This window comes from Pteropus vampyrus, unplaced genomic scaffold, assembly GCF_000151845.1.
Source record: "Pteropus vampyrus isolate Shadow unplaced genomic scaffold, Pvam_2.0 Scaffold135, whole genome shotgun sequence".
NCBI classification, from domain to species: domain Eukaryota; kingdom Metazoa; phylum Chordata; class Mammalia; order Chiroptera; family Pteropodidae; genus Pteropus; species Pteropus vampyrus.
This window is the reverse complement of record NW_011888916.1, coordinates 6,276,105-6,292,574: the sequence shown is the minus strand read 5'-3', so window position 1 is coordinate 6,292,574 and position 16,470 is coordinate 6,276,105. Positions and strand designations below refer to the sequence as shown.

Below are 16,470 nucleotides of genomic sequence, written 5' to 3'. Positions count from 1 at the left end.
AACATTGGTACATTACTGTTAATCAAACTCCAGACTTTATTTGGGTTTTTCTTTTTTATCCCAGGAGCCAATCTAGGCTACCACATTTTATTTAATTGCCATGTCTCAGCCTCTCTGGATAATTTCTCAGTATTGTCCTTTTTTTCTATGACTATAGCATTATAGAGGAGTACTGGCTAGTTATCCTGTAGACTGTCTCCCAGTGTAGGTTGTCTGATGTTTTTCTCATGATTAGGCTAGGGGTATGGGTTTTTGGAAAGAATACCACAGACGTGAAATGACTTTCTCATCACATTTATCAGGAGCGGGGAGCAGTACATGATGCCCTCATGCCATCACTGGTGATGATAATCTTCATCACTTGATTAAAGTGATGTTTGTCAGGTTTCTCTACCATAAAGTTACTATTTTCCCCTTTTCCCACTTTATAGCCTTATGATCATTTTCCTTTGTATTCTGTCTTCATACGTATCTCCTTTTTATATTCTTATTAAGTCTTAAATTTTTCTGTCAGGTAAGTTTTTAGACTGAAAGTGGTCTAAATTTTCGTAAATAGCATTTGTTGGGTCCTCATTATTATAAGGAATTTTTGGCACTTGGAAATTTATAAAGGACCTGTACTTGTCTATATTAGCATTTACATGCTTATATCGAAATTAACTTTTTACATGCTTGCTACTTTAATTGGGTTGTAAAAGTGAGAACTCTTTTCACTTTTGTATTTCTAGTGCCTAGCACAATGCCCAGTAGCTAGAAATTTCTCAGTAATGTTTTGTTGAACTAACATGATGAAGGAAACTTGTATTAATTTGAAAAACACAAGAAATGCCTGATGTTTCATCCTAGAGTGCTATTTTAAGAAATTATAACTGACAATTTAATTGATTGACTAGACTAATGAGCAAATGAAACTCCTAATGAAGCTCCTAAATTCTAGTTCTCAAAGTATAATCTTCCATCGGCAACATCAGCATTACCAGAGAACTTACTAGAAATGCAAATTCTCAGGCCATACCCTGGACCAACTGAATCAGAATCTCTGGGGTAGGGTTGAAAAACCTGTGTTTTAACAAGCCCTTTAGGTAATTGATGGCCACTAAATTTTGTGAAATACTCCTGAAAGCACAGAGAATGAAAAAAAAAAAAAAAAGTGAGCAGGTACTGGTATTTGACTGCAACCGTGAAATGAAATCCCTTTTTTTTCCTGCTGTCCTGAAGTAAGCTTTATTTTTGATATTTAGATTTATTTTTGATATTTTTATTTTGAAATCATCAAAAAGATATTCTAAATGCTTCTTTGTTAAGTATCTATCCCTAGCTGTGTAAATGCATTTGTTCTAGTACATTTCAGTTTAAAAATGAGTTGCCAGCCAGATTTTTTTGTGCATGTGAGCGTGGTGTGTCATTTGATTTAGTTGCTGTATTTGTTTTGATGGCAGACTTTGATTAGGATAAAGTACAATATTATAAGAAAACAAAATCACAACCTAGCAGTGTACTATTCGCTTTCTCTGTTTTATTTGGTTGTAACATTTCTGACTTCAGTTTTGTCAGGGAAACTATTGTCAAAGCAACACGGAATTAGTAACATAGTATTTTTTTAACTTTCAAAAAATGTGTTGTCTATTGGCAGCAGATGGCTGACATTGCTTTTTTTGTTTCTAGTGTCCACTTTTCCAGGAAATGACTCCCATCTGCAACAAGAGGGATGCTGACTTTTAATGTGCATGTTAGTCACTTCTTTAGCTCAGTGCCAATCTAATAATATTACATATAATGTGAATTTGGTCAAAAGGTTGTGCTAGCCAGATTGGTTTTTTTTTTCTGGAGTTTCAAGCTTTTGGAAATAGAAAGTTTGTGTGTTTCTAAAACTGAAATTGAGTTCTTCAGGTTGACTAGTAAATGGAGAGAGGAAAATTCTTGGTTGGGTCAAATTGTTAAATGCGGTACCAGGACAAACAGCATCAACATCACCTGTGGAACTTCTCAGAAATGCAAAATCTCAGGCCTAACTCCAGACTTACTGAATCTAGAATTCTGAGAGCAGGACCCAAAAATCTGTGCTTTGTCAAACTGTCCTGGTAATTCTGATGCCTACTTCAATTTGGGTACCAGTGGGTTAAAAGTTAGTCTTATTGGTTGTAGAGGACAGCATGGCATTATAGAATTGTATGTACACTCCTAATAAAGCTGATCGAATCTGGAAAAAAGTGCTTTGTAGCCAGAAGATCTTGGTTTGAACCTTACTCTATCACTTCCTAAAAAATATCAGACAAATTACTTAGCATCTCTTAGCCTTAGTTTCTTTTATTTTAAAACGATATTAGTAATCACAGAAATCATGGATCAGTGTTATTGTATTAGGTGCTCAATAAATACTAATTTGAAAGCCCTAGAAAACTTAACTTAGAAATAGAAGCTAACTTCTTTTTGGGTAGAATTGTCATTTTTAATGGAAGGAAAAATTAAGAAATATTCAAGCTTCCTTCCAGTTGCTGTTGGAATCTTTCTGGAGGTTCCAAGTTGCTTTGAGTAATTTCATGTGCTTGAAGATAGTCATGGAAAATTTTCATCTTTTGAAAGTCTTAAAGGTTCCTTGCATTCAAAATGGAGGGGATATCCTAGGACAGTCTGTAGTTTCTTGTTTATCCTTCTAGAATTTCTTAAATGCAAATATAAACAAGTATGAATAATTATTATTCCCTTGCCACAGAAGATAATACAGTATACACACTGTTATGCATACTGTTCAACACCATACTTTTTCATGTTTAACAGTGTATGTTGGATATCTTTTTATAGAGAGAGCTCCATGATTCTTTTTTTTTTTTTTTCGGTAAACTTTATTGAGGACTGTTTTATATACAATGAACTGCATTTAATTTAAATACATAATTTGATGAGCTTTATGATTGTATATACCTGTGAAAGTACCACCACAGTTAAGATACAGAATGTTTCCCTTTTTTTTCATAATATTTCATCATATGGATCTACCATAATTTTTTGACTAGTCTTCTGTTGATGAGCACTTGAGTGCTGATGCAAACAATTCTGTAATTAATAACCTTTTTTCATGTAGTGTTTCCTATGTGGGCAGGTAAATCTGAAGTTAGATTTCCAGATAGGGGATTGCTGAGCCAAAGGGGAAATAAATAAATTTGGTAGATGTTGCCAGTTTGCCCTTCATAGACTTGGTACCAGTTTGAGCTCCCACTAGCAGTGTACGAAAGTACCTGTTTGCTCCATCTAGCTGACAAAGTATGTTATGAAACTTTGGATTTTTGCCAATTAGGTGGAAATGGTATTTTAATTTAGTTTTAACTTGCAGTTTTCTCGTGAGTAAAAGTGAACATATTTTTGTACGTTAAGGATAGGCCCTTTATAGTATTTGCTTTTCTGTAAAATATCTGTTCATACTCTTTGCCCATTTTCCTATTGGATTTGGTTTTTCTAAAGTTAATTTATAGGAACTCTTTATATAGAATTAGAGAGATTAGCTCTTTCTTTGCAAATATTTTTTTCCCAGGTTGTTTGCTTTTAACATTGCAAGAACTTTAGTTGAAGGGTACATTTTTTATTCTTCCTTCCTTTTATCTCTTCCTCTGTTCTTCCTCTTTTCCTTCCCAGCCTAATTTCTTAAAAAAAGAGATTTGAGACAGTTTGAACAAAGTTGAGCAATAATCAATTTAATGAGTAGATGTCGTTAAATTATTTTAATATATATGACCCTGGTTCATCTATTTTGAAGGCCATGTTTTTGGTATACTGTGCATTGGAGAAAGAACCTGTGCCAATGTCCTTGCCTCCAGCCTTGGTGCCACCTTCTAAGAGGAAAACGGTCAGTATATCAGGCTCTATGCAGTTGATCCCCACTTCAACATCAGCCAAGGAATCTTACCACTCCTTACCACCTGTAGATAAAATGCCTACCAAAGCATCATTAAGACAGGTATAGATTTATCAGTGTTAAAGCACTATTTTTTAAAAACAAAGTGCATGGCATTTAACAGTTGATTGCTTGATGAAGATAGAAGAACAATCAAAGGGATCAAAGATTTAGAGCTCCCTCTGGTTGAACCTACCTAATGGGATATCTCAGAAAACATAATTCCTTCTGCATTTGGCTTTCCTTAGATCATATGGATGTTTCATTGGCTTTGCCTTGATCTACCTCAAATTAAAGTTGGAGGTAGCAGATACCCCATGCTAATCTGGCTTCCTCGCTCTGGCATAATTAATAGATGTTTTTGTTTGTTTAATCTCTAGTTAACTCTTGATTCTTTGGGTTCAAGTTATCCAATTTTGAGGTGTCCAGGGACCGTTTTTTCCTCCAACCTACTTCTTGTCAGGTTGAATAAAGGAAAATAATGATAGAATATGCAAATTAGCCAGCTTGGCTACAATTAACAATGCTGAATGAAACTATAAAAAATGAAGATTGAGAATTATCTGAATATTTTATATAGACTCTCCCAGTTACCTATGTTAAGGTGATCATTCATAAGTCAAGAGTTAACTGTGCTTGAATTTACTCATTACTTGAAAAGAGAGTAAATTGGGCATCTATAAATAATCTCAACTGACCTATAGTTTTCTTCTGTAATTTTGTCTTTACCACAGCATTTTGATTAGGGTGTGATGGATGTGATACACTGTTGCCGTAGTTAGTAGTTAGTGGGGTAGAATTGCTCAGAATTTGTGACAGATACTGTCAGGAGTTAAAAGAGTGACACTTAAAAGTTTGTTTCATTTTGGCAGAAATTCTGTATATAAATACCTTTTTTTTTTTCCTGTAGTGGGTTGTATCACCTGCAGAAAAAGCTAAATATGATGAAATCTTCCTGAAAACTGACAAAGATATGGATGGATTTGTGTCTGGACTAGAAGTTCGTGAAATCTTCCTAAAGACAGGTTTACCTTCTACCTTACTAGCCCATATTTGGTAAGACTTTATTTAAATTGGTTTTAAAAACACATATAGTTTTGTATCAAATCTAGTTTTGTATATTCTTATTAAAGGCATTTGTAAATAGCATAGTTTTTTTCCAGAATTCTTTATAGAGAAAATTTAGAACTGAGGATTTCTTTTGGATAACAGACAGAGCTTGAGAATGAGTTACCTGAAGTTTTATAAGATTGACAGTGTCAGTGAATTGTTATTAGAATATTAAAATGCAGCATCTATTTATATCAGTTCATTAAAGGTAAATTTTTAAGGGATAATCCAAAATCTGAAATTTAAACAATATAAAAAAACAGTGTCTTCAAGGCATACTTTTATAATTCTGTAGGGTATATGAATACCTTTATACTTTTACATAGGAATTACACATTTGGTCCTTAAAAAAGATAAACCTTGTATTTCAAGTGAATTTCACATTAAATGAGATAACTTATATGAAAATGCTTTATAGTGTGCCTGCTGCCAATCCACAGGACTATATCAGAGGTCGTCTTGAGGTTTTTCAAGGGGCAGCAAAAATTAGTAGTAGAACCATATAGTTGCAAAGAGAAACTTAGAAAAGAACAAAGGGGAGCAGTAGATCTGCCTTAAAAGGAATAAGATTCTCCAAAACCAGTAAAGATTATATGTATATAACTAATAATAGCTGCCACTTTCGAGTGCCTCAGTGAGGCACTATACTCAATAAATGGCAGCTCTCGTGGGTGTGGCATTATGCCCACACTTTTGATGCACTTTGTCTTTAATTCACAGTAACCTTACAAAATGGCCGTTATCTCTGCTTTCTAGATGAAGAAACTAAGGCTTAGAGAGTTTAAAAATTTGACTAAGATCCCAAAAATAATAATAGAAAAGCTGGAATCCAAGGATTCTTGACACTAGAATCTGTAGTCTTTTCATCAGGCCATATTGGCTTTCAATGAATCAAACAAATCAGGACTTCAGAAGCTAAGCTTAGAGGGGGAAAAAGGGAAAAAGAAGCTAGAATAGAACATTTGTTGTTTGTCTTCAAGTGATTTTGTAAAGCTTTCCAGATTGCTGCCTTTTCTTCACATGTGATCTCCATTTGCAGCTGTTGTTTCTGCTTTGACTTGGTGATCCTTATATCCTCCTACTCCATGAGTTGCAGGAAGGAAGCTGACAGGGAAATTTTTGCTTGTTTTAAAATTATTGTGATGCCACTAATGAACCAAATTTGTTGAAACTTAGGTTTCACTTTTGACATTTTTTAATGTTGAAAATGTTGGGAGTAGAGAGTATTGGGATTCTTTGGCCCACCACAGCTTTTACTCAGCAGTGGTTCTGGAAATTGGTAAGAATACACAAAGCAAATCCTGATTAGAGGCCCCTGCTCAGCACCAGGGTGAGCATCCCCCACCCCCATCTCTTGTTTGAGCTGGTCTCTCGCTTCTAATGTTTGAGTTTTAGGCAGGCCACAAGTTGCTATGACTTTCTTTTTTAATTCAACTTACTATTTTCAAAAAGCTAAGTAATCATATTACTTTTTCCTTGGATTTTTAGAATGCTAGTTGTGGCATTTTATATACTGTTCATTTTGTTTTATTTGTACAGGGCATTGTGTGTCACAAAGGACTGTGGGAAGCTTTCAAAGGATCAGTTTGCCTTGGCTTTTCACTTAATCAATCAAAAGTTAATAAAGGGCATTGACCCTCCTCACGTTCTTACTCCTGAAATGATTCCACCATCAGATAGGGCCACTTTACAGAAGGTAAGACAACGTAAAAGAAAACCTGAATGCATTAACAGAAAGGAACAAGTGCTATGTCAGATGACAGACTTGATTTGGACAGAATAGTGGAGAAAATATATGTGGCTAGAAACAGAGCAGTATACTGTTTGTAGTTTAGTTTGTAGTTTAGTTTGTGGCTATAAATATGCTTGGATGCCTTGTATGACATCCTTGGGCTGCAGCTCATTTATCCCATCATTCATTACATGTATGGCAGCCATATTTTCCAGTCTCAAAATTGGAAAAATGTGGTCTTATTTTTCCCCTTCTGGATTTGTGGATTATTTTTTATGTATAGGATATAAAATTTAAATGAAATATCTAAGAATTAAATTATTATGTTTCATTTGATGATTCACTCTTACAGAAAACAATACAAAAAGCAAAATCTAGGAGATTATGATTGATATCAATTTTAAATTTAAAAAAAAAAACAAGAAAAACATTGTGTGAGGAGAAATCTTTGTGGTTTTTACCATGTAGATGACCTGTTCCTGAGCGTATGGACACATTTCATACCTGTACAACTAGAAACAGGTTTTGCTACTTTTGGTTTCTGGCCAACAGCAGAAATTTTTAAAGCTACATTGTTTAGTCATGTTGTGCCTTGATTTTTCTCTCCTCATCTGGAAACCCTTCGTAGTATATAGTACATGTACAATATCTCGGCCTTATTAGATCTTTAAAAGGACTTGCATACTCTCATGGCTATTTGCTATTAAAAATACATACTCTGTACTTTTAAATCTCTTGTGACCTATAAAATAACCATTGCTGTGGTGATTCCTCAGGGAGATCTATATATATCTGAGGAAAGTGCTCAATAAAATGTCAACAGAATATTTTGGTTTCGCATTAATTTTGTCATGTAGGTTCAAAAATTCCATTTTAACAAACTTAATAAAAGTCAAAATTGGATTTTTTTTCCTAAGTCAATGGACATTTATAGCCACCAAGTACAGAAGTTACATATAAGTGTTTTTATCCTTATTTTTAAATAAAATGAATATTCAATTAACTCTTTTGTGAGTTTTTCGCAAAGAGCATTTTGTGAATTTTTTTTTGAGATTTCTTGTGATATAGGACATGATTTCTCTAAGTTGTAGAGAAAGCTAAAAGTGACGCCACCCAGAAAGATAAAGGTTACAAATCTGTGTTTATGCCCTCTGCTATAACAGTTATTTTATGGAGTGCTGCGTTGTTTCACCCTTCTTTTTCCTATGTAGACTGTTTTTTCCCCTTGCTACTTAATCTCTCACCAACATGAATTACAGATATGGCAACTTTCTAAAGCAAATTATATTTGTTCATTGATGTCTCTATAACATTAATAGACACTTCAAGTTGTATCTGCTCTACAGAGTTTTTAATATAATTAAAATACAATTCGTCTGAAATCTATTCACTAGATCACAGACATACTTTGTTTATGGCAGATAGCAATACTGTTCATTAAAATGGGATTTTATCACTGTCTTAATTTTTAACTTTAAAAATTAAAATTAGCACTTGTTTTGTCTTTCAATAATCTTTTCTCTTTATAATCTGATTTTTTTTTTTAGAACTGCATTTTTTTGCAGCTTTGACTAATCTTTTTTTGAATGTTGCTTTCCTTTCTGTGTTTTTTCTAGTTTGGACTATTTTTTCCATTCTGCAGCACTCTGCTTTTCGCCTTTCTTGTACTGTCAGTTTCTTAACTACTCTCTCAAGGTTAGAGCTTTACTTTATGCCTTTTTAGCATTACAAGATACATTTTGAAATTAGAAGTTTTTTTATGCAGCTAAGTTGATGCAGAGAAAATACCTAAACAGCATGCTTTTGTCACATGTCTGTCACTTGGTCTGTGTGCATTTTAACTTGCCTTCCCTAGGCTCTCCAATCCTCTTAAAATCATCAATGTGGAGTTTTTGTGTAATGCACAAAACAGAGTGAGAGAAAATATTTTGAAAGAAGGGGACATGCTGCTACATTTTTCTTCATATGCCCTTCTTATACTTTATATACTGTTAGCTGAATTTTTTCCATGCTTCCTGGTTGCATGTCATTTTATTGCTTTAGTATTGAAGTTTAATTTTTGTGTCAGCAATAGAGTGACACAAACTATATGCCAGCTACAGTACACTAATCTTCCTTTCGAGGTCATCTTGTGGTATCACCCTATAACTTGTTTGAAGTTAAACTTGTCTGTCTCACTCTTCTTATTTGATGATACTTTTAGTAGTGAATGACTGTCAAATATGAGTCACTGTTTTTGAATTAGAGTGACAGAAGAGGTGTGGAAGTCATGAGTTCTTGGTGCGCTTGCACCTCTGATAGCAAATTTCTCAGGAGCGTTTAGGTGATATAAGTTACTCTTGGCGATAGAAGTGAGACCAAGTGCTAATTTTTCATTTTGTTCACCTCTCAGACTCTGGCCAGGCTTAGCTCATAAGTCACATTAAATTAGAGTTAGATTCCTAGTGAATACCTGTCACATTCAGAAATCCACTTTAAATTTTCTAATTTAGGATGCTAAAGGTCTGTATCAGTGAAGCACAGTAAAATAGTAAGAGGTATAGTTGATACAAACTTTAATATAAAATTGAGAATAGCATTAATTGAGAATAGATGAGTTTCAGTATTGATAGTCAAAAACAAAACATCCGGGGACGGATAATACAGTATAGCTTAAAGAAATATAGAAGGAATTATTTGCCAAATTTTATTACTATACCTATTTATTAAGTTGGCTTTTAGGGTAATGGTTTCATTTACATAAGTAATCTTGATATGCAAATGCCAAAAGGCAGAGTGTGAAATAGCACTTGAATTTAATCAGAAATCTGATCAAACTATTATTAGCTGGTACCTATTGTTACCTATAAGCATCATTAAATCTGTTTCCTTAGCTCTCAAATAGAGTTAATAATATCTGCCCTTTCTACAACCCAATTTTCAGATTAGTTTTTAGAATCGACTAATGGACTTGAAAGTGCTTAGTAAATTGTAAACCATCACATAAATGTGAGGAGAATGGGAGATTGTGAACTTTTAGCTTTCTTCTGTTGTGTAAGTTGGTGACATACATTAAGTTCACAGCAACATAAGTATTAATACTAAATTTTCTGTTATGCTAATAAGGTCCTCAATATATCTTAGTTTTACATGTTCAGGCAGTAGTTATAATATTTCCTAATGATGATTGTTCTGTTATTTGTTAATCTGGTTGTAGCATTGGGTATTAGGTCAACTGTTTGAAAGAGCACTTATCTTTTTGCCCTGACTTTAGCCAGCTGTATAAGCCATCAACAGTGTGATTCACAAAGGAGATTGAGCCAAGGTAGAATCAACTCATTGGGAGGCCATCCATCTTTTAAAGCATATTTTGTTGAGGAAGTTAATTATAAGAATAGCTTACATTTATAAAATATAAAGTTTGTGGAGTGACTTCACCTATAATATTTATTTCATTTAATTTTTAAAGTGGGCAGGGCAGAGATTATTTCTTTATTTTTCCAGTGAAGACCATGCAGCTAGTAAAATAGCAGACCCCAAAATAAATCCAGCTAGATTTTCTAACTGCAAGTGCCATTCAGAGATCAATTTTGACACTTTAATTGTTGAAAGAGAACCATATGTAAAGGATGTCATATATGAAGATAGTTTCATTTATGGTTAGAATCATATTTACTATGGAAAATGCCTAAGCAGTTGGTTTTATTTTAAATAGAGTAGATATTAAAAGTATTTAATAAAAAGTATATTCGTTGAATTGCATAAAATCAACGACCATTATAATTCTAAGATTCAACAAAAATTTGTGTATTTACTCTGCGCCAGATGATGCAAATAAATCACCATCCATCTCCACAAGAAATTTATATTTCAGAGGAGTAATTAGTTTATAAATCTGATATTTGCTTTACTGCAAGATTCTGGACAGGCTAGGATCAAGGGACAAAGGCATCGGGATCTGTAGTGATGGCACATATTATAGAACAATAGCTTTTAGAGAATTTAAGGGCAAATGTTTTAGTATATAACTGTGTGTGTGTTTAAAATTGTACTAGATATGGTTTTCTTAATTGAATTAAAAGGATTAATAATACCATAAAATGTGTAATACTCTTCGTGGTTCTTCTAAACATTTTTAATGCTTTGCTGTATATAATTTTATAGTTATAATGTATAATTGTGAACTTTTTGTTTTTAGAACATCATAGGATCAAGTCCTGTTGCAGATTTCTCTGCTATTAAGGAGCTAGATACCCTTAACAATGAAATAGTTGACCTACAGAGGTATGTAAAGTAAAGTTATAGCTGGCTATGTAAATACACACACACTCTTTCTTTTCTCTGTCTTGGTAAATGCTACTTTATTTGGTTAAGTAGCATAGTTTTTCAGTTGGGAATGTGTGTACCTTATTTCATCAAAGCTAAGGCAACCGTTAACTGCAGGATGCACTGTTTTCTTATGTACCACTACAAAAGAAAAAAATCACTGCCAAATAAACAATGTCTTGCCATCAATTTAAGATACTATTTGATTTCAGAAAGTGAAAAATGTGTATCTTAGAATGAATGAAATGCAGTTTTACTCCAACTTTAGATATTTGAATAACATGTTAATTATTTAAGAACATATTCTGTTGAGGAAATTAATTATAAGAATAGCTTACATTTTATGGAAGGAATATTAAATGCAGAGACAATGCCAAGGGCTTTTGTAACTGTTATCTCATTTTTGATCCTCACAAAAATCTTGTGACTTGACATGGATGTTACTGTCTCTGTTTTATAGGTAAAGACTTTAGATGGATGCTTAAGTTATTTTGCCCAAAGCCATACAAACCTGTCAACAGTAGAACTAATACCTAATCTCTAGACTACTTGATTTGAATTGTCTGTCTTATAACTAGGTATTGTGCAGAACAGATTTGACTACAAGTAGATTTGAATCTAAATATAGCGAGTACTATAGATAGTTCCTTAATTTCTTTGTTTTCTGGAAACTTTTATGGTAATACTCAGTTGTGAAAATGACCTACTAAAATTACTTGTAAAAGCAAGACCATTTTTCTGTCTACAAAGTGTTGTATTTAAATATCTGGATTTACACCAACTTTTTTTTTTTTTTTTTACTTTTACAATACTTTGAGGTGGATAATGGCTGATACTTTATTTTATTGATGGTATTGAGACATAAGGGAATTAAATAATTTATCTGGACTATATGACAAGAACTTGGCAATAATCTTTCCTCTTTTACAAGACTGTATTGAGATTGCTGTAGAGAGACTTAGTTGTTAACGGTTTTTTCAGTTGCAAGAAAGAACTCAACCTAGGCTAACTTAAATGAGAGTGAATTTGTTGACTTGTGAAACTAAGACCCCTTAGAGGTAGGGATGGCTTAAGACATAGCTTCATACTGGCACTCAAATAATATACTCTGTTCTCTTGCTTTCTCCATTTCTTGTTTCCACTTCCAGTGGATTGTTCCATTCTCAAATAGACTTTCTCATTATGTTGTCAGGGGCGCTATAGAACACCTAGCCACAGGTACTTAAAATTTCAAGTATACAGTGGAATGGCTTTCTTTTGGCAGGTCCTGCAAAAGCCCTAAGATTCAACCTGATTGGATTGGCTTAATGCCATGCAACATTCAGTGGCCAAGGATGTATATAGTGTGATTTTTCATGAACCTTGTCCTGGGAGTGGTGGGGGTTAGGTTGCCACCAACACCATATGAAGGTCAGGGGGTATCCCCACATGAAAATTCTGCCAGAGGAGAAATGAATTCTGGGAAGGTAAATGTCAGCTAGACACAAGTTTGCTTTAAATCAACAGTAATTTCAGTAATCAGTCTTAGTATTATATACCTCTTTGAATAATATACCCGACATTCTGTAAACTTCGTCTGGGCACCTTTTTAAATGTTATTGTTTAGTTTTGAGCATATCTGCTTTCTGCCAAATTCTACCAAATTCTTATTTCCTGCTCAAAAATAGGCCTCTAATGCTGGAATCCTAGAAAGTAAAACAAAACAAAACCAAAAACCCCTTGGATGTCATATAGTCCCAATTTCTTCCTTACTCATGAAAAAAAAAATCAAATTCAAAGTCACACATCCAGTCAGCAACCATGCTGGCTGGCACCTAACCCAGGTTGTATAAGTTCTACTTCTGTGTTCTTGCTGTTATATGTCTGCCTCTCATTTTATTACTTTGGTTAGGAATAGGAGAACTAAACATTTGACTACTGAATCTATAATGGTGTGTAGACTTTTCATTTTTATATGGTCCATAAATGGTCCATTAACTTTTTTCCTTGCCTTATGTATAATGTACATCGAATAGTAGCTAGATTTGAAAATGTTTGTCTTTGCTTCTTAGGCTTTTGAAAATGGACACATACCCCAATATTCTAGGACTTGCTTGACTTTAGCAATAGTTATTTAATGTATGAAATGTTTTATTGTGAGTTTTAATAGAAAGTAGAGCATCATACGTAAAATCTTCTTGCCCATGCAAACATTTATAATTATTAGTTACATTTTGGTCAACTGAGCTTTCACTAACCTCTAGTAACCATAATGTTAAGTTATACTAGTGGCAGTCTTTTTTAGTGAATCACAGCTAACAACATAAAAAAAAAAAAAAAAATCTAACATTTTGTGACCGTCTGTCTTGTTAAGAAAATCAAAGAGCTCCAAAACCTTGTTAGGTTTTAGGTTGTAGCCACATTTTATAAATGTATAATACATTTATGCATGATTTGACATTTGTGAAAATATTTTCCCCAGGCTTTTATTTAGGTGAGATCTACAATGTAGGCAAACTTCCATCATCTGTCAACTCCAGTAACATCATAATGAGACTTCTCTACTTGTACTAAAATTATGATTGTTAAAATTCTCTTTTATAAATGGTTGTATGAGGTTACTATTAAGTCTTCAAGATATTTCATAATAAACTTTGGCTTTTGTTATTATGAGTAACAATTTTTTCTGTGCAATAGTACTACTCTTCAGCCTTTAAATCTTATTAATATATCAAAATTTGATGTATATAACCACAAAACAAGAAAAAAAGAATTTAAATAGCATTTGTGGCTTTTACTAAATTATTATTTGATAAAAAAATTAGCCTCTTCTTATTTGTTAGAAGATATTTAATTTTAGTCCAGGGGCCAAACCTGCAAATAAACAACATATTGTAATATGTAATTATAATGAGTATGTAATAAATATGGTGCTTTATAAAATTTGTTTTCCCCCTCTTGATGATGGAGGAAATAAAAATTTGCATAATTTAGGAAAGCCTAATGAAGAAGGAATGTGTTTCTTAGAATAATATTTTATTTTGAGCATTCAAAATCAGTGGAAATATGGAAAGTTGTATATAACCCCAGAGTTAGTTGTTGGGTATAGAATGTTCTCTTTTATTGATCAAAAAATGAGACATTGTTTTCATCTCTAATTAACCAAATTGTTTCTAGTTGAAAACATGAGACATTGAGAGCTCGATGCAGGATGCCTTTTTGCCATTTTTTTTCTTTAAATTTTTTATATAATTCCTTCAATTTCTGCTATATGGGGATTTAATTATGTCCATCAGATTAAATTAGTATGATATTTTTTAACTTAAGGAAAAGCAATGGTTGTAATATAATATAATAATCTTATCAAATACCTGGATCTCTCACCTGGGCTCAAGACCTCTATTTTTCATTGCCTACTAGTGTTTTCATCCAACTGTCCAGTAGGATGTGACTTCTTGATCTTCCTCTGACCACTATCCTTGTCTCTCTTATTTTCCTCTCTCAGTGATATCACCATTCATCTAGTCACTGAGGCTACAAACCGAGATTTATTTTCCTCTCATCTTTATTCTTCTGTCTTTGAAATGTTTCTTGAAACCATTCCTACCATCTCCTTTGGCTAATCAACTCCTTATCCTCAAATCTCACCTTAGATATCATTTCCTCCAGAAAGAGAAGCCTTCTCTGACTACTTTACTTCCCAACCCCACATCTATCAAATCTTATGTGAGTCTATCTAACATAGTTTTTATATTTACACTTGTTGTAACATTTCCATACTTTATTATAATTGTCTATTTTGTTTGGATCTCTTACAGGACTATGTACTTATTAAGCATAGGGACTATTTGCTTGTTCAGTGTTCTATTTCATCTTATATAATAGATGAGAAAATAATTTGCTCAGTATTGTTGAAATCTGTCCTTTTTGTTCCACTGTTTCTGTCTTAGTTTTAGCCTTTATCTCTTACGTAGATCACTGCTATGACCTCCTAATGAATTCTCTGCTTAGAGTCTCTTGACCATCCTACCATCCTACCTTCAACTGAGTGTAAAGTACAACTCAGATCCCGTAGTGACTCCCCTTTTCCAACTGGATCTAGTTCACTTTCCTTTGTGGTGTTCCCTTGGCATCCTGACCATTCTTTTGTCTTATCCACCTCCCAAAGTAACGTAGAATCATCTCCTGCTATAACACTGTAAAGTTTCTTGAGAGCAGATGCTGTATGTTTGCTCTTGTACTCTCAGTGTTAAGCATAGTACTCTAATCTATTTCAGTTTCATTCCCCTTCTTCAACCCTATGGTGGGTGGGCTTATCTTTCATCTCAACATGCCACTATTTTATTCTTCTGTGCCTCTGAGCCTACTGTTCCTCTTTTCCTGAACACACCTTTTATCTTGTAAACTTACGCTCATGCTTCAAGGTTCAGCTTAAATACCATCTACTTTGTGAAACCTTCTCTGAAACCTTGATTACTGGTTACTCTTTCCTTTATGTTTTTAGAGAGTTTATTCCTTTATGATACTACTCACCACATTTTATTGTGGGCTCTTTTTAATATGTCTTTTTTAAGAATTTGAACTCACTCAGGGCAGGAGCTATGTCTTATTCATTTGGATAGGTCTAGAAATTAATGCACACATTTCCTGAAACCATAGTATCTCTGTATAGGTTAGTTGGTTGATTGAATGAATCAAAGTTTGTTATAAAAGAATATTTCCCAGATTTAATTCCTATAAAGTTTATGATGGATTAGAAGCCATATGTTAAATGATTAAATAATGCAAAAGAGCTTCTGAATAATAGCTTATTTTGAAGACTACAGAAGAGGATTTTGTAGACAAAAGGATTTTTAATTCTCACAGGGACATTAGTGGGCTGATTTTTCATATTTTGACAATCTGTTTTTGTGTTAGGGATCTCCTTTGAGAATCTGATAAAGGTTATTAGATTCTGCTCCCAGAAAAAAAGAACATGTGTATCCATGTACACCATTTTGCATTTATTTCAGGAGTTACCGGACCCTTAAAAACTACCCATGGAACCATTTTTAAGAGCCCTTGTTCTGAAAGTAAAGTGACTCAAATAGAGAAGTTCTTGGTAGTGAGAAAGCGAAATTACTGAGAAATTGGTTCAGTCACTTAATGCGGTGGTGGTGGTGGTGGTGAATTGTGCTGAGGCAGGAGTTAACATTTTTTTATCTTCTACCAGCTTCCACTTCCTTCCTGTCTCTGTCCTTTTAGCAGGAACCTTAGGAAGTAAAAGCTACATCCTGTCAGGCCAGTGTGTTACCCTGGTCTTGGGCCAGTAAACAGGATAGATAATTACAATGATAATTATTAGGCATTGTGCTATGTCTGTTCTGTATAAATTCTTATTCAATTCTTGCAACATTGCTAAAGGGTAAGTAGTTGTATCTCGATTTTTCAGATGGGGAATGGACAAGTCTTTTCT

The 16,470-nt window shown here is 33.6% G+C and overlaps 1 protein-coding gene across 2 annotated transcripts in view; it reads left to right on the top strand.

The window, feature by feature from the left end:
* EPS15 (epidermal growth factor receptor pathway substrate 15) overlaps positions 1 to 16,470 on the top strand; it is a 116,510-nt gene that overhangs the window by 48,938 nt on the left and 51,102 nt on the right. For both annotated transcript variants that reach the window (XM_011367686.2, XM_011367688.2), the window contains exons 9-12: positions 3,752 to 3,841; positions 4,800 to 4,945; positions 6,539 to 6,695; positions 10,909 to 10,994. In XM_011367686.2, the coding sequence (XP_011365988.1) occupies positions 3,752 to 3,841; positions 4,800 to 4,945; positions 6,539 to 6,695; positions 10,909 to 10,994 (479 nt within the window). The remainder of the gene's footprint in view (positions 1 to 3,751; positions 3,842 to 4,799; positions 4,946 to 6,538; positions 6,696 to 10,908; positions 10,995 to 16,470) is intronic.